Source organism: Dipteris shenzhenensis, chromosome 5, assembly GCF_047967505.1.
Source record: "Dipteris shenzhenensis isolate YYH24624 ecotype China chromosome 5, Dip_SZ_1.0, whole genome shotgun sequence".
Taxonomy (NCBI): domain Eukaryota; kingdom Viridiplantae; phylum Streptophyta; class Polypodiopsida; order Gleicheniales; family Dipteridaceae; genus Dipteris; species Dipteris shenzhenensis.
In genome coordinates this window covers 3507671-3531387 of record NC_141600.1, presented here as the reverse complement: position 1 = coordinate 3531387, position 23717 = coordinate 3507671, and the positions used below count along the sequence as shown (strand labels likewise).

Here is a 23717-nt window from a genome sequence, read left to right as displayed (position 1 = left end):
GGTACCTCTGCATAAACACATTTATCCGTCTTTCTTTTTAACTGAAAGAATTGAAGCAGCCCATAGAGAATACTGGGCTGAATCCACCATTCCTAAGATACTTTGACAACTACTGCCCTACTTCCATCTCTTTTGTTGCTTAAACAGTAAGGTGCGTTGGAAACAGGAGCACTCCTATGATCTACTGGAGATAAACCATTAGGAGGTCTTCGAAAAAAACATCAATGAGCTCATACAATAGAAATTAAACTTTTTCTTTTTTCTTTTTTAACCAAATGTAAAGAACTTTGAGCAGCAAAGGAATGATCACAAAGAAATACCTTGGGCCTCGTCATGTTCAATTAAGTGCTCCAATTACATACAATAATGAGATGAGCGTCAGGGATACCATGTTTTGGATCCACTATCCATCCTCCTCAAAATCAAGGGCGTTATTTAAATAACTCCTCCACAGGGTATGGCCCAACCCATAGAGCCATTCCTTGCCCAGGACTACATCAGTCCTGTCAACATGCACAATTCGAAAACCATTACCCTTGCAATTCCAAATTCACATTATCAACCATCATATACCTATGTGCACTAGGACTCTCTGGTAGCTTGCATTTCTTAATGAGCAAGTAGTTCAAGAAATTATGAACCTGCTTTCTAATAAGAATTCCATGCATCCAGAACAGATCATGAGGACAAAAAGTGGATTGCCACATAGCCGAAGCAATATAGCAAGCATGCTTTTCTGGCAAGATCTATACAATATGAACTTGCTTCATCGATTGCTTACCGTACTCAAAATAAAAACTAAAATCTCATGTGGTTGATTAGGGCAATTTGCTGCTATGTTGTAACACTTCAAGCATAGCCAATGCTTCATTATAGTGGTCAGGAGGTAACATAAACCTCTTGTTCATAAAGTCCTTCTATACTTTTTGAGGAAGGAAGGCTAAAGATTTGGCTTTTGTTTGAAAGAGGGTTGTTAGCTTGACTAGCTTAAAAGACGTGACTTTCAACTGCGGCTTTATACCTTGCTACACAATCATCATAGATCTAAGAAAATCTAACAGCCTCGTCCATATCCAAGAATTCTCAGACATCTTTATGGACTTCTATTTTGTCATCATCTCTAAGACCACGTAGAAACCCCCTAATTTTGTCAAACTCGATAAGGTGTTCTAACTTAAAAAGAGCCTCACGATACTCGGTGACATGTCTTTAACCTATTAACCATGGACACCCAAAAAAAAAGAGAGGACACGTGGTAGCTTGGAGGAGAAGACCCTGCCACGTGTCACAAAGGAGGAGCTCTTGGATAGAGGCTTGGAGGGGGGAGGAGATGGAAAGACAAAAGGCACCTTTATGGGCAAGGAGGAGATAGAAGATCAATGGAATGGAGGAGATGGAAGGTCACCTTCGGGAGGAAGGAGGAGATGGAAGGTCTCAGAGCCATGGGTTAAGACTTCGCCAGGTGAATTGATTAGCAATTTAAGATTCAAAGATCCACCTTCAAATGGGGAGTTGTTGAGAATGGTCATGCATCTTTGTCCGTGCAAAGCACGGGTTCAGTATTCGTTGATTCAATTGGGAACTTTCCCATACTCAAAAGAATCCCATGCTTGTAAGCACTACTGAGACTAGTCAACACTGAAGTGCTCCCACCATGTGGTACTACTGGCATAGTACTATGTGCAGATGAGGTAGGAGTCATCCTTTGTGTATCCCACCTAGCTTGAGCTTCAAATAACTTATTCAATAACAAAGTTCATTTAGTAACTTAGTAGTCATCTAGCAAGAGACTCAGTTTTTGAGCTCAAGATGGCAGGATTCATTGTAACGAACTGCATAGAACTCCTCAAGAGAGTAGGATCCTCTTGTAAAGGTTCTACACTAGCTCTTAGGATTGGGTCTAGATGGATTATGCTCTAAATGTAGCAAATGGCCACCCTCCTTGAAAGCACGCTCAACACTAACGCGAAGTGGGTGAAAAGATTGGATACATTTAAAAAAAAGAAATTCAGATTTAAAGACAGCTAATAAAATTCAAACAATCATAATTTTTTACCCAAGTTTCTATCCAGATCTAATTTTCAAAAAAATTTCAACTTAACTATGAAGTATTGACAATTATGATTCAATGTATGCCCAAAACAAAGGGCTTCTCGATATGAACAACTTGATTAAATACCAAATTTATTTGTAACAATAACACATTAGATTTACTCACCCCAAATACGTCCACCAACAATAATCCAAACAAAGGGCTTTAGGTAAAATCTACCTGAACAATCACAAGGTAGTTATTAAATGAAAAAACAGCAGGTTTCCAATAAAATCTGCAACCCACTTTAGAACGATTAAACAGCCCCAAACATTGTCAATTAATAGCAATATGGACAGATAGCAACCCTTACTACTTTTTGTCGCTGCAATCTCTATTCAAACAGCTCACTGGCAGGTAACAACAGTCACAAAATACTAGCCTTTGAAATGACTTTGCAGCCTGTTAAACGTCAAAGCCTTACAAGCAGGATCTGCTGTTCAGCAATAACAACTCCCTGCCAGTGACAACTCACAGACTAGCAAATGCAAATAACTCACCTGCCAATGAGAATTACAGATTGCACTCTCCTGACAATTGCAAACCGGAGCTTGGGGATGGTAATCCCATGCAGACAAAGAGGGATTTACAAGCGACGATTTCCCGTGCACATGTGATTATGTTTGTACAATGTAGGCGGCTGTTTGCCAATTGTCAATACTTGCACTGTGACCCTCCAATCATCAACAGATCGTCTTCGTATAATCACATTTACCCATTACAGGTTGCTTTTTGTCATTGGCACATGTACATTAGTGTGGATTCTCTATCTCGCATGCAGACTCAGACAAAAAATTATCATTGATCGCATTCAGCAGATGAAACAGTAACTAAACCAAAGAACAGCCCTCAAACCAATCACAAATTCCTCCTGGGCTCCTGGGCACAGCTTGCACGTGCTTATGAGCTTCAATCCACGCGTAGAAACCAAAATCGCAGCAAAGGGAACACTCTGGCACAGAATCGCAGCAAAGGAAACACTCTCGGGCTCAAGATCCTGGCATGCAATCCAAGACAGGCTCTGTAGAAGAAATCACAATTTGCTCCTACACTAGAATCTGTAACCGGAACTTGAACAAAGTGTGGGAACTTTGAAGAGCTTGTTGAAACGTGATTGCCGACAAGTAGAGTAGCTAGGAGATGAGGGAGAGAAACAAGAACACAGCACTAGGGGCCAGAAAGAAGGGCTGCCCCCCCCCCCCAAAGGTCTTTATTGCAATAGAAAATAGTCTTTGTACAACTGGCTCTTCACAAGAGCATGAACTGAGTACAAAACTGAATGATCTTGAGCTCTTTGGCTCTTCTTTTATAAACTTGGCCTAGCAAAAAGCTAAACCTGCTTTCTAATAGCTATTTCTAGCTTTAGTGCTTTTTAAAAGCTATTTTATGCTTTTGTTCTTCCTAAAAGCTACTTTTATACAAAAACCAAGCTTTCTAGCTTTTTTTGCTGCTTTCAGGATTTTTCTTGAGAATTGCGCTGCTTTTTCTGCTTGTCTGCCTAGCTGGGGCCCCCCTCCATATAAGCGCCCACTTTTTGGATGCTTTTTGCATTTGGTAGGACCTACTTTTTGCACTTTTCCCCTAATTCTAGGGCTTCTTTGCACTTTCCTTGGTCCTACACATTGCCACAAACAACATTCAACACTTTAACCCGTTAAAGGTTAGTCTAATGCATGCATTCTAGTTCTTGGACTATTTCTAGTCCCTTGAGGGCGTCCCCACAGTTCTCTTTTTACTGATGCAAAGCAAAAGTAAAACAATAAAACTTATTCTTGGTTAATTAACTTAACCATTCTTTGACCAAAGTCAATTCTAAAAAAGATTATTCTTTATTTTCTTGGGAGAAGCCCCAACTGGAGACAGCAGACTTCTGCTGCACCACTTAAATCCTGCTCGCTGCAGCATACATCCACTTCCTAGCCACTTGGAACTAGCCCATGCTAGACCGTCATCAACTACCACCAATTGCTATAGATGGTTCTTCACCAATAGGCCAAGTGGTTTGCCGCCAATGCCCTATCACCTGACAACCCCAAATCAAGCTTTGCCGTTCGAAGTTGTCAAAGGCACTGGCAATACTTAGCCAGCCCGTTGTGCTTCATAAGTCTAGCTCGTCATTCTACATAGCCCCTCGTCGAAGTCCTGTAAATTCTCTTGCCAATGAATGACAAGATAGGAGACTCGCCACCTAAGCACGGCTAATCACCCCCAAAGGTTGCACCATTCCTGCCTCTACACTCAGTAATCACTTACTATTTAGTGTGCCAGTCCACGTAGGAAGCTAGAACCCCTTACCATAGTTCAGCATGAAACCGGTAACTCAGGCTAGGCTAGCTACAGGACATGCGTCACTAGCGAGATTGGAGAGACTGTTTCCGGGCACACTTTCAACATGTACACATAAAATCCTTCCTCTTTGACTCCCTAGTCAACTGACAACTTTATATGTGGGAGCCTTTTGGGGAGTGGATTTCAAAGGATTAGATAGGCTAGCTTTGAGAGGCTACAAGTCGTGATCCACGGGAAGAGGTGCACACCAATGACAACACATTGGCTGAGTTCACAGCCTGTCCCATGCTCGCCACCTAACCACGGCTAACCACCCCCAAAGGTTGCACAATTCCCGCCTCTACACTCAGTAACTCAAGTTAGGCTAGCTACATGACATGCGTCACTAGCGAGATTGGAGACTGTTTCTGGGCACACTTTCAGCATGTACACATAAAATCCCTCCTCTTTGACTCCCTAGTCAACCTGCAACTTTATATGTGGGAGCCTTCTGGGGAGTGGATTTCACAGGATTAGATAGGCTAGCTTTGAGAGGCTACAAGTCGGGAAGAGGTGCACACCAATGACAACACATTGGCTAAGTTCACAGCCTGTCCCATGCATACACACCTCTGATTCCACATCATCACATACTTGGACAGGGTCCAAGCATATGGCAAGATTGGGACGGGAAGACAGTGCGGCTACCATGGAGAGCCCTCTCATCCTCTATGTAGCCAACATCCAATGGAGGGTGCTTGTTAGCTTTCTTCTGCTGCTTGTCTTGGGGCTTTAAGATCATGCCCTTGACTTGCTTGTAGATGGCACGAATATCCATGGTGAACTCATTGGCTAGGAAAAGACAATATTTGTCTTTGAGCTATCTCATTAGGAGTTTTGCCTATGGAAGAATAAACAATGCTGTTAAAGGCAAACTCCATCAAAGGAAGATATTGTTCCCATGGGGCGTTCTCTTCACTAACATAGGATCTCAATAAATCCATGTTACAGCAAGTTCTTGAGGTACGGTCGGCCCCAGATGCCTAGGGCTGGACTATGCTCTTAGAAGCTTTCAATTGTTTGCCTCTGAAGAATTAAGTATGAGTTTTAACTCCTAAGTGGCTACCCATGGAATTCAAAGCAACCTTGACATCATAAGCTTTCAAAGATTATATTTTTATGGTTATAGAAATTGCAGCTCTATGAGTTCATTTTACATTTAAAATTGGTACACTTTGTATGGATCTAGAATCATTCGATAGGTGTGACCTAGTCTCTCTCACAAGTATCTCAAGGAGATTTGAAAGATTTGAAACCTTCCCTTTTAGCTTTATTTCCTAATGATAGGCTAGAATTCCCATTCTAACGTAGAACTGATACAGCTTACACAGACGAATGACCTTCCAACCTTTTAGCATACCTGTCAAGTGCTTCATGCATCTAATACAATCGTAACCTAGATGTGATCTGCTGCCGGCACAGTGGGCAAGTTACCAGAGCTTCTGCACATGTTCTGCATGTCTGCAAATACACAAATCCCTTACCACTGTAGTCTCAGAATGGAAATCTTCACTTCTATTGATACAGAGGATTTTGTAAAAAGCATCATAGCTTGCGTATGCTATGATTTGCAGATGTCAGAACAAAAACTTCATACGGACCTGATGACCACAACCAAATGCCATGTCTTTCGGTTGTGTTAGACACACTGGGCAGGACTGCTGAACAAGAAAAAAAGAAAGAAAGACAATAAAAACATCAGAGAAATAAACAATCATCAGCTTGACATGGTCTATTGTTAAGTATCAAGGATACATCGAAATTGTAAGGCCTGAGAAGTACTTGAATATCTGAACTTGCTTGTGCACTAGTCTGTGCTGCGTCTATTGGATTCCAGCTGTTGCCCCTAGCAGTGCCAGAAGCAGTCCCCTGAGGTTGATATGAGCCAGTCAGGTTGAAGCTGGTGGCATGTGGCACTCCTGCCATATAGCTGTCATACTGGGAAACACTTGGTGGAGGTGGCAAAACCAGCTTGTTTGTCTTCCTACCTAAAGGTCGACTGCAAGGCTGACATTGGGTTAAAAAATGTCTTTTGAATGCATATTTCAATTATAGATCCAAAACTGTCAAATCCTTACAGCATGATGCCTACAGGATCAAATCTTTATCAGCTAAGAAAAACAGTATCAAGTGGACCCTTGGAAATCTTACTTTAAAATACCCAGTTCAATTGTGGCTTTGTACTGCGTCGGTATCTCCATAAGTGCAGCAAGTGCAAATGCAGCCTCCTTTTGAGGTGGAGGCATGTTCTTTGACATGATCTGCGTGAAATTTACAAACTGCAGTACCAGGACACAATTACCCATATTCCAGAAGCTTATAACAACTGAAAACATAACATATACTTAAGTAAACCATACAGTACCTGAAAATTGTCAAAGCTACGACGTGGAATATTGTCATCAAATTGTTTCATCATGTCCCAAGGGCCATCACCCACTCCTACTAACACTATTGATAGTGGGTGCTCACTACAATCATCACCACAAGAACAATTAAGCAAGGTCTTGCAAGGTAAATAGTAGAGCTTTGCAGTCTGATGAAGAATAAAAATTCTTTAATAGCAGAAATCTTGAATTTATTCCAACTCAGATCATGCGACCTTGCTGCAACATAAATAAGAGTTTTGCAGTCTGCTGGAAAGTCAAAACTCCATAATAGCAGTACTAATATCTAATATATTTCAACTCAAATTATACTACCTTGCTGCAACAATAGCATCTATAGTCTTCTTTTCTTGTGGACTCTTTTGACCAAGGCCAGTATCGACACTTCTTGTAACCTGTGACAACCAAGTGAAAATTTTGTGTCTTTCTCCTACATAACAAGACATTTTGACTTTCATAACTTAAATCTTATGACCCCAAATAAGTCAAACCTGCCCATCTGCTATTATTAAGAGAACATGGTACTGGCCTCCGCTCGCTTCCACCAGGTCGATTGCAGCTTCTATTATGGGAGCAAAGGAAGTTGGACCTGTAAGAAAATCATTGGACTATGTTATAATTTTCCAAAATCTAGATAAGAGATCACAAACCTAGGCTTTATTTGCATTTCAATTATCCAAAACCAGTCAACATGTTCATGCCTGCATATACTGGAACTAGTTCTGCTAAAATACTAAAATGTCCTCAAAATTCAACACGCACACAGTTATTGCCTCCTAAGATAAAGAAACCAATTACCCTGTTCAAACCTGCAAGACGAATATGTGGAACTATTTCCTTGTAACGTGCCAAAGCCCCTTCAAAGCCCACACAAGGCTGTCCACCCGGATAAAAACTGAACACGTACTGATCGTGTGTAGATACTGTAGGGCCAAATTTGGAATACCAATCAAAAGAAAAAAATAATAATTTTGACTAAGATATGACAAAGCTTTGAACCTTGATCCAGTTTCAACAATATCAGCAAGCTCACGATGAAAGGAAAATGAACTCAGAATAGAAAGGGCAGAAACCATCTCCAAATCCAAAGCAAGGAATCAAATTATCATCATCAAATGCAGACAGAGTCCGTCCAAGTATGGAAATGGCTTGCTCATATGGATTCGTCGTGCTACTGATTGTGTGAAGGCTCTTCCCATTGAAAGAATGTTTTCCTGTAATTGCAAAGGAAGTAAGTGAGTGAAGTCGCAAGTAAGCATACATAGTACATGCACATTCGCTTGAAAGGTACAAGCGTCAAAGACAACAGAGAAGCCCACATGCATCACAAATGTGCACAAACAGTTTTTCCTCTTGCAGATGCAGCTCAGAATAATAAAATTTTATAATTCACATGAGCAATCACCCAGAAGCAGCTCATAGATGATATGAAGCTCCAATAGTTTCTGAATTCAAACGTGATCGAAGGCACATGAATACACATATACAAACAACAACATGAAACATATATACCAAGAAGTGGTAAGTGTGAGGGTGAACAAAAGGGTTCATCAGAAAGTTTCTCTTGATCGGTTTCTAATATTAAAAAAATGCTTATAATATATCCATGGCCGCTTCAAAGGACAAGTCTAACATAACATCGATTAAGGCTAGATGTGAAACAAAAAGTAAGTAATGAAATCAACCTGTCCATTCATTGCTCTTGGTGAAATCAATGCCGACAATCAAGTTTGATGACTCAAGTCCGGCAGTTCTGAGTGCTTCAGTCACCTAAACACAAAAGACAGTTTGTCGTGTGATTCCATATCTGTAATAAGTGGTGCAGCTATTTAAGCTGCGACAAAATTTTAGTATATAGGTCCTGTTGGGTCTACTTAAAAACATTTATAAAACATTTCATTCGCCTCTCTCTCTCTCTCTCTCTCTCTCTCTCTCTCTCTCTCTCTCTCTCTCAGCCCCTCTAGGCCCCTGCAGGCTGCCTCCTACCCTGCGTGATCAACCTCGGCCCCCGTGGGCTGCCTCCTAGCCCCCCAGCGTGGGCTCCCTGCTGTTGCACGTTTGGTAACAGGCCATCGGGCCTGCGTGATCAATCTCAGTCCCTGTGTGGGCCACTTGGAGCTGCTGCACCAACCCCGCCACCTGTTGTGCCACCCCCGCCATCTTCTACGCCTCTCTATCTCGCCACCCCCACCTTCTGTCAGCAATAGCAATGAAGCCCACAAGGGCCTGCGCATGCCGCACGGGCTACTAGGCTCCCCCCGTACCTAGTGTCTAAGCTCAAGCCTGCTCCATGCCCGCCAACGTCAAGGGGCTGCCACCAGTCCCTCTCTAGCCAGGACGAGGTCTCTGACCAAGACAGGGTTCACAGCCCTTACAGCCCTCATGCCTCGACTCCAGCCCTATACCTCTGCTTCAACCAGCTCCTGACCTGCAAAAATCAAGAATCAAATCAAGAAAGACTTGCTATGGGCAGCCCTTAGGTGGTGGGCAGTCCAAAGAGCAGAAAAAATCAGAGAAAAGAAGAGGCCATGGAAAGCTCACCCGATCAGAAAACCAGAGGAGACAAGGACAGAAAATACAGCGTAATTTGGACCAAAGGGCAGAAAGTAGAGGATGGGAATGTCAAAGCGTGCCTATCTACTGAGGCATGTAAGCTACAAGATGCTGAAATTGAATGCCTACAAAAGAAACTGGAAGAGTACAAGAAGGATAAGATTTCAAACATACGTGCTCAAATGAATGACGACATGAAGGGATGGCAAGAAGAAATGCATGCAAAATGGGCAAAACAGATTGGGAAAATGCAGATGGATATGATGCGGGATATGGACGTGAAAACTGCTCCACCTTTGCCTCCATCGGCAATCTGATAACTCATGTCGCCAAACCACACACCGGCTCCTCACGCGTGAAGCTCAGCTGAAAGTTCACCTCCACACCATGGGCGTACCAAAGATCTAGTCCATGTGGTCCCATTCACTCGTCCATCATGAGCATAATCTGATTACCCAATTTAGGATCAAACACCTCCGGGGACCACTTCTCCAACCTTGTGAAGGCAAACGAAAATCTCCAAACGGGGTGTGTCTGAGATCCCACTGCATTGATCAAACTCCCCTTTCGGGGCTGAAGGACCATGAGCGTGACCTCCAATGGTAGAGGGTATGAGTTCGGAATCTCCAGATAGTTCCAGGGTCCTAACCTCCAGAAGTCCCGCGGTAAGGGATGCCCAGGCTAGAGGTTGGGAGCTGCTGGCCGGGAGGATGACCTCGTCCCTCAGGATCCCTCTCTGAGCAGACCTGCTGCTGCAATGAGGAAGCAGAAGGGGGCGTCGTCGTTTCCTTGCCTGATGGTAGGGGTGTCGAAGCGGAAGAAGCTGCTACTTAAGCGAAGAGGGGGGTGGTGGGAGAGGGAGAGGTAGGGACGCGGGGGACAGAGGGTGGGGGGCGGGTGGTGAGAGTGACCATAGAAGGGGGGGCTAAGGGGCGGGGGGAACCTTGGAGGGGGAGGGGGAAGTGAAGAGGAGGAGGGGGAGGGGTCTAGGAGGGAGGGAAGGAGGAGGGAAAAGGACGACCTCAAGCCCCCCCTGCTGATCAGGCTCGTCGGGGCTCTGGATCGGCTCCTCCACGGCCCTCGTCGAGCTAGCGTCTGCGGCTTCCGCCATTACCGCATTTGGAGCTCCTGGGGCTCTCTGCTGCTGCAAGGGTGGGTGCAGAGGCTAAACTTGAGGATCGGCTGGATGGGCAATGGCCCCTGCTGCTGGGGGAGGTGGCTCCTGCTGTTCCTCTTTCGAGGCCTCTCGGTCAACCTTGTCCCTCTCCCTACGGTTGGCCCTATGTCTGCGGTGTTTGCGGACTTGCTTGCTTGGTTTCTTTTTCTTTTTAACCTGTATCCAGTTCCCTTCCGAGGGGGTAACCCATGGGGTCTGAGACTCCTGTTGCTCTTGCCTGAGAGGGTGCTGAAATCGGGCCTGCTGACTCTGCCTACTCTATTGTCATGTGCACGGATTGGTATCTGACGTGTACTAGTTACACAGAACTAGCTCAGGTTAGCCTGGGGAGGCTTAGAGCTAGGCAGGCTTGATTCTCGGGTTGAGTGGCAAGGGTACGAACTATTTATAGGTCTTCGCTATTTTTGGCGCCGGGACCCGAGTCTATAAAAGAGGCCCAGGGGGTTCAGTTCTCAGTGTGCAGTTGGGAGCAAGTCTCGTTCCCAGGTGCTAGGTCTGATCCTGGATTGTGTCGCGGACGCGCGCCTGCATCTTAGCGTAGCCCAAGGCCCAGTGGCAGATCCAGGGCTTCACAGCGCCACCTGGTGGTATGGGACACCAGGCTGGTTTGGATCTGATTGGGGGTTCGTGCCGGTAGCTCAGCTCGTGGCTCGGGGGGACATCTTCTGATTCGGGATCACATCCCGTAGATGTCACGGTTGGGTGGTGAGCAGCCTGCTCAGTTCTGATGTTGTGTGTGGTTATTTTGCAGATCAAGGGTTTCAGGAGTGCTGGGATGTGTCATCTATGGAGGAGGGGGAGGGAGGCGCACTAGGGAGGCCACGGGGGCAATCTCTGGCGAGGTGACCCATCTGTTTGCATCGAAGACACTGGCCTAGTAACCCTGAGATCTTCACCCTCTGGCGAAGTGTGCCCCCTTCTAGGGTCTCGAGAAGGATCAACTCTGGGAGGGACTCCGGGCTCTCCACCACCAGCCTGATCCTGGGGACTCGATCATCTGTTAAAACGGAGGCGGTCGTCTCTGGCAGGGACTCAAGCACTGTGCCAAATGCCCGACCAATGGAAGGGAGGATGGCTCGATACTCCTTGGGCAGCCCTGGGAAGTAGAGTGTAACCAAAAACCGTGGAACATGGTGTGTCGTATCCATGTCCTCCACTGTGAACCCATGATACCAAGGAAAGAGGTAGACAAGGTGTGGACCAAGGAGTATGGGGCTCTACCTTACAAGTGTCGAGGCGGTGTCAGGGGAGCTCAACTAGATGAGAAAAACGCCTCATCCTTAGATGTGGTCGCCCTCCAATGTCAAGCTCGCTTGGATCCACTCTCGCACCTGTCTCCGTGTAGGCGTGAGGCCCACAATTCTTCCCACAAGCACCTTGTCCTGGAGGGACTGAACTACCTGCTGTACATGTTGCTTGTCAGCTGGGGAAAGAAGAACCTTAACGGCTGTGGGAGTCGAGGGTGCTGCCATAGAGCCCCTCTGGCCAGACCAAAGGTCACCACCAAGATTTTCTTTCACCGTAACGAACATGAATGCTCCCGTTGCAGGGAGGTAAATGAAAAAAAGAGAAAAGAAAGAAGGACGGCGAGGCGAGGCGGAGAGGCGAAGGAGAGAGAAGCAGAGGGCGGCAGGGAAAGTAGAGGGGAGGAGAGGAAGGAGGGAGCAAGGGGGAGGAGAAGGAGGAAGGAATGAAGAAGAGGAAGGAGGGTGGGAGAGGCGGGAGGAGGAGAAGAAGAAGGTGGGAGGGAGGCGGCATGACGAGGGGGGTGCGCTGACGGGAGGGCAGAAGGGCGCGAGGAGGTGCGAGGTGGCAAGGAGGGGATTGGGAGGCAAGGAGGCGGAAGGAGGGGTGGAGCGGGGGCAGGGGAGCAGTAAGGGGAGGCGGAGCGGGACGGAGCGGGAGAAGGCAAGGCAGGGACGGAGGTGGAGCAGGGAAGGTAGGGCGGAGTGGAGAGGGAGGAGGGGCGAGGCGGAGCAAGGGCGAGGCAAGGAGGAAGGGCGGCGAGGAGGAGGGGGCAACGGGCGCAGCAAACAGGAGCCGCGAGAAGCCTACAGGCCGCCGCGGGCAGAGGGGGGGGAGCTCACTGAGCAGCTCCTCCATTCCATCCACAACACTTTTTCTCAGCTCTGTCTCTCAACACAACTATTTCCACGAAGTGTTATTGGATAATCATTTGTGGGGTTCTAACATATGATTGATCAAGTAGATGATCAGTCAATTGCCAATTGGTTATCAAATTCGGAGCATTGGTCGAAAAGAAGGGTTAACTCACCAAGGAATCGAATACCTCTCACTAGAAGGGTATCGTAGTAATGATCGATGTAACCCCGGTTGTGTAACCAGTCCCCAATGAGACAGGTAAATGAACCCACAGATTGTTTGGTAAAAGGATCAATAAGGAATTAAATAAATATCGAAAGGGGTGCCAAGATTGTTGGGGCCAATGTGGTGTCTTGCGTTGGATTTCATTGAGCAAGGGCACTCTAGCCTCCATCTAGTTTCTTTTTAAAGTTATTTCTAAGTGGTTGTACTTAATGAAGTAGCTGAAAGATATGCAATATGGTTGTGAATGACATGGATGCTACGCTAGTTACAATTTACTGCCCTTTAGTTTACTGAAGGCCGGTTTCAGTGGTTCCATTGCTGGGATCGTCACCATCTTTCTACAGAGGTGGGCCCTGGTAGTGTTGGGTGAAGAAAGCCCCCATTGCATCCCAGTTACAACCATAGAACCAGCAAGCATGTCACACAATGAGAGGTCATTGACTATCTCAGAGCAGGAGGAAGACAGGTTGTCTTATAGCTTGGAGGAGGACCATAGCATCAGTGGGGGTGATGAGAGTGGGGAACATCATGTTCTTCCTGAGCATGCCACTGAGGAGTCACAAGATGAGGCTGAGGAGTTTGATCCCAATGCCCTTTTTCAGTTGCGAATGCAAAGTGCAGGGGGAGCCTTGTCTCAGCTGCAACAGAGTCTTATGGAGATTATGCAAGCTCCTCCTGGCAGTAATGCTCCTCCTGGAAGCAAAAAGACATCTAAGAAGAAGCGCAGAAAGCAAAAGCTTACACATAATGATGCACCTCCAAGTGGACAGCCACTTGTGACGACTCCTGTAATGCCCTCAATTGCTCCTGGCATGGGGGATGCCCCACAAGGCAACAATTTTCAGTCAGCGAATTATGGACAGCAACCCTTTTCTCCTCCAATGATGCACGTGGGATATTTAGGAGGAGGATCAGTTTTTCAAGCAATGGTGGGACAGCCCACAGAAGGGCTTAGTATGCCTCGTACATACTTGGGCAGTTTTCAGCTAGGAATGCAAAATTTCCATCAACAAATGATGGGGGGTATGCCGGCTGCAAATGCAAACATGATGTATGCAAACATTGGGATGCAGCCCGGAATGCAGATGGGGATGCCAGGAATGATGAGTGGTTCCATGAATGTGCCACAGATGCAGGGAATGGGACCTGGAATGGTCAATCCAGCTATGGGAGTTGACAATAATGCACAGAGTTTGGGCCAGATGATACCACCATCTTATTTGCAGCCACCTTTGTATAACATTGCACCCAAGGACAAATTGAAAGACTACAAAGAGGGTGGGACTGCTGTAAAATTTGAGACATTCAATGGGACTCAAGACAGGCTGAAAGCATTGACTTTTGTGCAACAATTTGATGCTGCCTATGCCAGTGGGAACTTCACGGAGTCATCAAAGGTCAAGAAGGCAGCCACATTCCTCAAGGGCAATGCACTTCAATGGTGGACCAATTTGCTCTTGCAGGGTAAAGCCCCTAACACTTGGGTTGAGTTTAAGCAAGTTTTCTCATCTGCTTGGCTCACCACCACTTTTGAAGTGGATATAATGACAGCATGGCATAAGTTGGATGCCGCAAACTGTAAGAACCTTGAAGAGTATAATAAAAAGTTTTGGGAAGCCTTGCTGCCCGTGAGCTCTTACAAGCATGTGACAGATCAAGAAATATTGTTGTGGGCTGCCAAAGGAGATTTGGGACTACTACACCAAAACCAAAGTTTCCAATATGTCCCAACTGATAGAAAATGCCACGACAGCTTATGCCCTATTACAGGGGAAGACTTTGGGCTTCAAGGGCAGCCACCAGGAAGCACAAAAGTTTAGGGGCAGCAAGCAGGAGGCCATAAGCATTTCAAAAGATTTGAACACCATCAGGTCTAGATTTGTTACAGGACAGAGGCGAGGATCGCCTCGAAGAAGTTCTCAAAGGAAGAGAAGAAGGTCCTCTATGATGACGACAAATGTTTCATATGCAAGGAAGAGGGCCATTGAGCACATGAATGCCCACACAAGAAGAGAAGAGAGTTTCCCTTGTCGGATCAGAGAGAACAAGGAAGAAAAGGGGGATGACCAACAGGGTAAGAAGCCCAAACCTACTGCTGGTCTTATGCCAGATGTCACTGAAGCTATACAAGATGTGGATGCCATGGAGTTAGGCGCCAAAGCCAATTTTATATTGCCAGAGCTGGCCGGAAAATTGGGCATAAGGGCAAAAGAGATGGGGCCACTATGTGACGTAGATATGGCTTGCCCAGGGCATAGCAAGTCAGTTACACGATCATTGGGAAGCTCAGCATGCACATTCAGAGCTACGTGGACACTGAGGAGTTCTACATTATACCACTGAATGGGTGTGATGTTTTGCTAGGTATACCTTGAAACCACAGGAAGGGAGCACTTTTGGATGCCAGAAACATAACTCTAACTTTGACTCACCGAGGGAAGACTTATGTTTTGGATGCTAAATTGAAGGGAGAATCCATTCCAGTTGTATCGGCTTCGGCCATTTCAAATGTAATGAAAAAGCATCTTTCTGCGTACTTGGTTTTTGCAACTGAAAAACAGTAAGCTGAAGAAAATTCTAACTTTTCTAAACTGGATAAAGAGAGGACAGATTTCCTTTTTCAGTTTCACGAATGTTTTCCTGACTCCCTACCACAGGAATTACCCCTAGAATGCCCTGAGGACCATGCCATGGATATAATTCCAGGTAACAGCCCGCCAAACAAACCTCCTTATAGGGTTAGTGCAGCACAACAAGAGGAGATAATGAATAAAGTAAAGGATCTCCTAGAGAAGGGGCTAATTCAGCCCAGCTCCTCGCCCTATTGTTCCCGCTTGTGCAAAAGAAGGATGGCTCGTGGCGGATGTGCAAAGATTATAGGGCTCTGAATAAGATAACCATTAAGAACAGATTCCCAATACCCGAGATTGATGATACCTTGGATAGGTTAGAGGGGTCTGCAATGTTCAGCCGGATAGATTTGAAGAGTGGCTACCATCAGATCAGGATATGACCAGAGGATGTGCACAAGACAGCTTTTATGATCACATTTGGCTTGTATGAGTTTCTCGCAATGTCATTTGGATTCACAAACGCACCTGCCACCTTCAATTAGATGATGGACAGAATCTTCAGAGAGCACAGAGCTTTTGTTGGGACATTCTTTGATGACATCATAGTGTTCTCTAAGAACGAGCACAAAGAGCACTTGGCAATTGTTTTTGCAAAGCTCAGGAAGCATAAGTTGCTGATTAATTCCAAGAAGAGTGAATTTTTCATGCACGAAATCCACTTTTTGGGGCACATAATATCTAAGGAAGGAGTCCAGATGGATCCTGCCAAAATGGAAGCCATACGGAAGAACGAGCACAAAGAGCACTTGGCAATTGTTTTTGCAGAGCTCAAGAAGCATAAGTTGCTGATTAATTCCAAGAAGAGTGAATTTTTCATGCACGAAATCCACTTTTTGGGGCACATAATATCTAAGGAAGGAGTCCAGATGGATCCTGCCAAAATGGAAGCCATATGGAATTGGCCATTGTTGAAAAACATCCATGAAGTACGGAGCTTTCTTGGCTTATGCTGGTACTACAGGCGGTTTATCCGCTATTTTGCTGAAATAGCATCACCTTTGCATGCCCTACAGAAGAAGGGAGTGTCTTTCAGATGGGGTACTAAGGAAATTGCAGCTTTCGAAGAGCTTAGGGAGAAGCTATGCGCCGATCGTGTCATAATCTTGCCAGACTTACGCAAGCCCTTTGCTGTCCAGTGTGATGCCTGTGGGAACAGCATAGGAGGAGCACTTATCTAGGATGGTAGAGTGGTTGCGTATGAGAGCTGAGTGCCTCACCGATGCTGAGATAAATTTTGGGATATATTACTTGGAAACATTACCTCTTAGGTGCTGATTTTTTTGTCTAGACGGATCACCAGTCCTTGAGGTACTTTCTCACTCAGAGAAAGCTGTCAGAAAGTGGGCAAACTTCGATGTTTCATTTTCAGATTTTGCATGTGCCTGGCAAGAAGAATGTTGTTGCAGATTCCTGATGCAGTGTCAAAGAAACCGCAAGCTTCAGCTGTCACCATTGCATACCGCAGTGAATTGATGCCATGAAGGATCAATATGCCAATGATGATGATTTTGCAAGGGTTTATGATCAGCTTAGCTGGTTGAGGGCAATCGACATGAGCACTATATGATGGATTTCTGATGATGCAAGGCAGACTTTGTGTCACAAAGCAGTTGAGGAGAGTCATGCCCCACCATATGCAGGACATCGAGGCATTGAAGCCACACTCAAAGGTGTGGAGCACTTCTTCTACTGGCCGACTCTGAGGAAAGATGTTGAGGCTTATGTGAAGACATGCATCACCTGTCAGAAGGTAAAGTATGGCAGGCAAAAGCCATCTGGAGTGCTACAGCCATTGCCTATTCCGGATAGACCCCGTCAAAGTATTGCCATGGACTTCATCTTCGATCTGCCTCATACACCATCACGACATGATGGAATTTGGACCATAATTTGGAGATTCAACAAGCAGGCCCACTTTATTCCAGTGCGGAAGAAAATTACAGCAGATCAGATGGCGATATTATTTATGTCTCATATTTTCAAGCACCACGGGATGTCTCAATCCATTGTCAGTGATCGGAACCCCCATATGACCAGCCTTTTCTAGAGAGGTTTGTTTGATAACATGGGCAATACGCTGAATTTTTCATCTTCTTTCCACCCACAGTCAGATGGACAGTCAGAAGAGGCAAACTCTACTGTCCTTGATCTTCTCAAATGTTATATTTCAGACCACAATGCATTCTTCCACAGGGAAAGCACCCTTCAAGATTGTGGAAGGCAGAAGAAAGGTACCTCCCATTTTTCACACCAAAGAGAATATCTTCGAAGCGGACAGATTTGTGGAAAGCTTAGATGCAGCCTATCAGAAGGTAAAAACAGCCCTCCAGAAAAGCCAGGTCTACTAAAAGCATCAGCTACTAAATTCTCCTTTCCAAGCTGATATTCAATATTTGGTTGCCCAAAGGATTGAATATTTGATTTGTCTTGAAGAAACACTTGGTTGAGAAAACAAGTGCTTGATACTTTGATGGTCAGTCTTAATCTTGAAAGCAGAACCATATAGATAATGCTTCCATAACTTCAAAGCATGAATGACTGCCAGTAACTCCTTCTCATATGTGATATATTTCAATTCAGACCCTTGAAGCTTTCTACACTCTCATAAGCAATGGGATGTCCTCCTTGCATCAACACTGCACCAATCAAGGTACCACTCGCATCCGTACATACAACAAAGAACTCTTTGTCCATATCCGGAAGTGTTAACACTGGTGCAGTGACCAATGTTCTCTTAAGCTCCTCAAAAGCTACTTGGTGAACCTCTCCCCACTCATACAAGGAATGCTTCTTCAACAAATCTGTTAGTGGAGAAGCAAGACGTGCAAAATTCTTAATGAATCTGCGATAATAACTACACATCCCTAGGAAGGATCTCAACTCATGTATATTTTTGCGTATTGGCCATTCAATTATGGCCTTGACCTTTTTAGGGTCAACCCAAATTCCCTCAGCAAACACAATGTGTCCCAAATACTCTATTTCTGTCTTGAAGAACTCACTATTCTTGGTATTTAGGAACAATCAATCCTTCCTTAGGAGCTCCATCACCTTAGCAAGGTGATCCTTATGCTCTTCCTCAGTCTGGCTGAAAACTAAAATGTCGTCAAAGAAGACTATGACAAATTTTCCCAAGTAGGGTCACAAAACCCTTCTCATCAGCCTACTAAAAGTGGCTGAAGCATTAGTTAGGCCAAAAGGCATGACCAAAAACTCATAATGTCCAATGAGAGTGCGAAAAGCAATCTTATGTTCATCTCCAGCTTTCATCCGAAGTTGATGATAACCAGATTTCAAATCCAATTTGCTAAAAACTTTAGTACCTTTAAGCATATCCAATAAATCGTCCACTCTTGGAATCGGATACCAGTTCTTAATCATAAGTTTATTCAAAGCACACGGTAATCTATACACATACGATATTATCCATCCTTCTTGACCAATAATACAGGTGCTCCAAATGGAGAACTGCTTGGTTGAATCAGGCCTTTTTGCAATAGATAGAAATACCTCCTCTATTTCTATCCTATTCATCCTGTATGGGGATCTATATGGAGGAGAAGCTCCTAGCTCTAAGTCTATGGCATGATCATCTTCTCTCTCCATAGGCAATTCGACTGAGTCATCTCTTGAAAATTGATCCTCATAAGCTCTAAGGAACTCATTTCTCTCCTGATCTTCCTTTGAGATATGAAGATCTCGTGAATCTCGTATATAAACAAGATTACAATCCATCCCTCTTTTTATCTATCTTTGTAGGAAAGAGGGAGAGAGCAAGAGAGTGCTGAACGTAAGTTGCAATAGATGAAGTGAGGAATACAAAAGCAGGGAAAGGTTTTGCCTAAGTGACAAAACCTTATCCTTCACTAACCATAGTTAGTGAACTAACTGGGGTTAGGGGAGCCCCTAACCTACTTATTACATTGCACTGCTAGCTAACCTACTTATTACATTGCATTGGTCACTCCTAGAATATAATAATAATTCTAACACCCCCCTGCAGTGCCAATGTCATGTACAAGGAAATGATCAATCACCAAAAGGAGATAAGTTCAGGGCACTGCGAAATGCCTCAAACTTTTCACGTGGAAGTGCTTTGGTGAAGATGTCTCCAACATTGTCATGTGTTGACACAAAGATCATACTGATCTCTCCTGCATGCAACTTCTCTATGACATAGTGATAGTGAACCTCAATGTGCTTCGTGCGAGCATGAAACACAGGATTCTTTGCCACTGCTATAGCACTCTGACTAAGAAATGAGAATTGGAGAAGGACCCTCCAATGAAAGACGAAGATCAGCAAACAAACGATGCAGCCAAACACATTCAACTGTCGCTGTGAAAGCTGCCATGTACTCAGCTTCACATGAGGAGGTAGCCACTGTAGATTGTTTCTTGCTCAACCAAGAAATGCAAGCATGTCCTAGAAAGAAACAATTCCCACTGGTGGACTGCCTAGTATCATAGTCTCCAGCCCAATCTGAGTCATTGTAAGCATGCCTCTACAAGTCACCCCCCCTGGGAAACATCAAGCCAAAAGACTTTGTACCTTGCAAGTAACGGAAGATGTGTTTTACAGCCTGCCAATGCATAACCTTTGGGCTGTGCATATACCTGCTCAACTAAGAAACTGAAAACTGAATATCAGGTCGTGTATTGTAGAGATAAAAGAGGCATCCAACAGCTTTCTTTTGACTTTGAAAACCCATATGGCTTTCTTTAGACTTTGAAAACCCAACGTGTACCTATGGCATTTTTGCCTAGTGGCAAATCCACGACATCCCAAGTCTGATTTTTATGAATGGACTGCAATTCATCGTGCATGGCATTCATCCAATGCACATTATCCTTTGCTTCTTCAAATGTCTCAAGCTCCTCCTCATCAAGAAGAGTACCTGCATAAGCTAATTCAACTGAAAGAGCCCCCCCCTGCGTGCCTTACTGCACTACGAGTCCTGCCAGGCAATGGAGCCTCAAGCTTACTCTCCCTGAGAGTCTGAAGCAACCAATTCGGGACTGTTTTGGCTGCGTGTATCTCTTGAATTTCTTGCCTGACAACTTCATCCACACCCTGAGGTTGTACTAAATCAGCTAGGGGCTGAATCTGTACATGTGGATCTGGCGGAGGTTGCTGTAAATTCTGAGTTTCAGCAGCTGGGGGAACCAAATGCTATAGGAAGCATATAGTTGGCACACATGAGGCCTTCTAGCCAAAACCTATGAGGCAACTTCTTACTTGTGAGCATGCATCTATCCATTTCCATGACAGTGCGATTCTTCCGCTCAACTTTGCCATTCTGTTGAGGTGTAAGCCTCACTGTAAGCTGATGCATGATGCCTTTTTCTTTCAAAAAAGTCTCAAATTCATGAGACATATACTCCCCCCCTCGATCTATTCAAAGTATCTGCACCTTGAGTCCTATCTCATTCTCAACCATAGCCACAAAGTGTTTGAAATACATAAACACTTTTGATTTTGCCTTCAGACCATAGACCCAAGTGTAGTTGGTAAAGTCATCTATGAATGTAACAAAATAGAGATAACCCCCAAAAGCAGGTGTCCTCATGGGACCGCAGCCATCACTGTGAATAAGCTGTATTTTGCGTGTAGCTTTCACTGCACGCATTCTGCATCGCAACAGTGGGAGTGTTAACTGATAATGCAAGATGGGATCTTCTTTTTTCATATAGATCAAGCTGAAAAAGACCCCGATACAAAGTGCCAGACAACATCAAAGCATAGTCATTCTCTTTGTCTCTAACTGCACACTTGTCATCATCAAAAACAACCTGAAATCCTCCTCTATTGAGTGAGGACACTGAAAGCAAATTCTTCTTTATCCCAGGCACATAGAGAACATCTGAAATTCTGAAATCTGTGCCATCAGTGGATGTGAGAATAATGTCTCCCACTCCACACACTGAATAAGAAGAATTATTCGCACAAGTTACCTTCTTTTTGGTGGGTGGAGAATGCAGAGATACAAACAGACTCTTCTTGGAAGTGATGTGCTTTGAAGCACCACTGTCAAAATACCAAGTATGAAGTGTCTCATTGACTCTAAAAGAGCATGCATCCTTTGAAGGATCATAACTGCAAGTTAAGAAAGCATATGGGTCATCACTATTAGTGGCTGTAATATTAGAACTACCCACTGAAAAATATGAAGTGCAAGACAGAAAGGCATAGTGCTCTTCAATAAAGTTGGCTGCAACATCTCCTCCATCATGAGAATGTGGAACTGATGCATCTGACACAGCCATACCAGAATCCCTTTTCTTCTCTTTGGCTATGCGCTTCTTGCACTCTCCAATATAATGACCTGGCTTCTTGCAATAATGACAGATACCCTTCTTTTTCTGCTTATTTGTATCACCCTTTGCCTTATAAGAAGGCTGTCCAGAATCAGCTTTATGCTGATGTGTGGGCTGATTGACATGTGGCTTTTGCTGCCCTTTACCCTTGGGCTTGAACTCGGAGAGCATAGCATGCTCGCCAGCCCGGGTTGCCATATTTCTGCGAGTTTGTTCCTCCTGCAATAGAAGTCCTACCAACTCGTGAAAAGAGAGAGGATTGCTGCCCCCCCTCAATGACAAATTCAGCGAGGTTTGGAAACCGAGATAGGACTCAGGAAGAGAGTTCAGAGTGGTGGTGATCATCTCTGAATCCGAAATGACTTCATCAATATTCAGCAATTGTTCCCTGAGGTCCTGAAGCTTTGTGAGGTGAGAATTCATGGAATCTTCCTCCTACATATGCATATGGGAAAGTTCTCGCTTCAGAAAGGAAACCTTGGCATCATTTCTTGCTGCAAACATACTCTCTAATATCTCCCAAGCTGCCATAGATGTCTTGCATGACCAAATATGAGGTATAATGAACCTCTTGACAGAAAGAGAAATTACTGAAAGAGCTTGTGCATCTCTAGAGTCCCATCTTTTCTGCTCTGCTGTGGGAGTTCCTGTTCCAACTACTTGTGCTGCATTTGTACCTCTACCCCTGCCTCCAGCTGTAGAAGTGACAGGTGTAGTCACTGTATCTAGTCTTGCTTCATCTCCATTGACATAATCCCAAATATGTCTGCCGACCAAGATATTGCGAACCATGGAACTCCACAAGGAATAGTTGGTGCCATCCAACTTATCTTCTTGTGTGAGAACCCTGAACACCTCATTGGAGTTGTTCTGAGCCATTTTCACCAGATAATCTCAAAAAAATACAGCAGACAGACCAAGTGAAATCCCTTCCTGGGATATAAAATGCACAAGTAAAATCTGCAAAGAAAAATCTGCCTACAGTGACAAATAATGTCACAGCCTGTCAAAGGCTCAGAATGCACTTCAATTATCCTGCAAATGCTCTCCAAAACTGCTTGCAAAACTCTCAAAATGCTTTTACACTGCCAAATTGCATCCGAATGCCAAAAGCCCAAATTTCTTCAGGGAAATTGCATCCAAAAAAGGCAAATTGCTTGAAAGCCACAAAGATGCAAGAAATTGCAGTGCAAAACTAAAAGCCCCAAATTTTGAGCTCAAATTGAGCCAAATTTCACCCAAATAGTAGATCTCCTGCAAAAGTCCCAAATTCTTGGACAACCAGCAAACCAAATGCAATGTCTGTCCACAGATACAAAATGCACCAAGTTTTCTGCAAGATCTGAGCCAAACAATGGCTATCTGCAATCAATGCCTGCAAAAAAAAAACCAACTTCTAGAGTATGCCTGCAAGAATGAAACCTGCACAGAAGGCCTGAGGTGTACGGTCACTGTACGAAATTCGTACAGTGTACGACTGACTGTATGTCAGAATGTACGGAAGCAGCAAGTCAAAATGCAGGACAGTACAGACTGTCAGTCCGTACGTTGTACGGATGTCCTATGGCGATGTACAGAAGCAGTACAGACCTGGAGCTGATGTACTGAATGCAAGCTGTACGGCCGCCACGAGTCTGCTGGCGCATCTGTATGACAGTACGGATGAAAGGTGCATCTGTACAGCAGCGCAGATGTACGGGTTGGCGCAAGTACTGTACGGGCTGGCAACTTGAATGCAGGGCCAAAGTACGGATGTCGTCCAATGTACCGACGGCGTCGTTACAAGTGTACAAATGGAAGGTACGGGCGATGCACAGCAGCTGTACGGACTGCGTTGCAGTGCGTTGCAGGTGTACGGACGAAAATCCATACAGTCGTACGAACTGTACGGACGTGCAAGAG

The 23717-nt window shown here is 44.8% G+C and overlaps 1 protein-coding gene across 8 annotated transcripts in view; it reads right to left on the bottom strand.

Moving 5' to 3' along the window:
• Positions 1–23717, bottom strand: part of LOC147901509 (E3 ubiquitin-protein ligase RGLG3-like) — a 48971-nt gene that overhangs the window by 3494 nt on the left and 21760 nt on the right. The window contains exons 4-15 of one of the 8 annotated variants that reach the window (XR_015541049.1): positions 8493–8577; positions 7881–8021; positions 7617–7730; positions 7299–7396; positions 7123–7202; positions 6786–6891; positions 6572–6699; positions 6203–6419; positions 6022–6081; positions 5781–5881; positions 2219–2272; positions 321–503 (exon numbers count right to left, since the gene is read on the bottom strand). Coding sequence is in view for 4 of the 8 variants with exons in the window: in XM_087375324.1 (XP_087231450.1) it covers positions 5801–5881; positions 6022–6081; positions 6203–6419; positions 6572–6699; positions 6786–6891; positions 7123–7202; positions 7299–7396; positions 7617–7730; positions 7881–8021; positions 8493–8577 (1110 nt within the window). In the remaining 4 variants the exon portion in view is untranslated. Of the gene's footprint in view, positions 1–320; positions 504–2218; positions 2273–3298; positions 3708–5769; positions 5882–6021; positions 6082–6202; positions 6420–6571; positions 6700–6785; positions 6892–7122; positions 7203–7298; positions 7397–7616; positions 7731–7880; positions 8022–8492; positions 8578–23717 lie in introns of those variants that run through there. The other 7 variants (XR_015541051.1, XR_015541052.1, XR_015541050.1 and 4 more) reach the window with 7 other exon arrangements.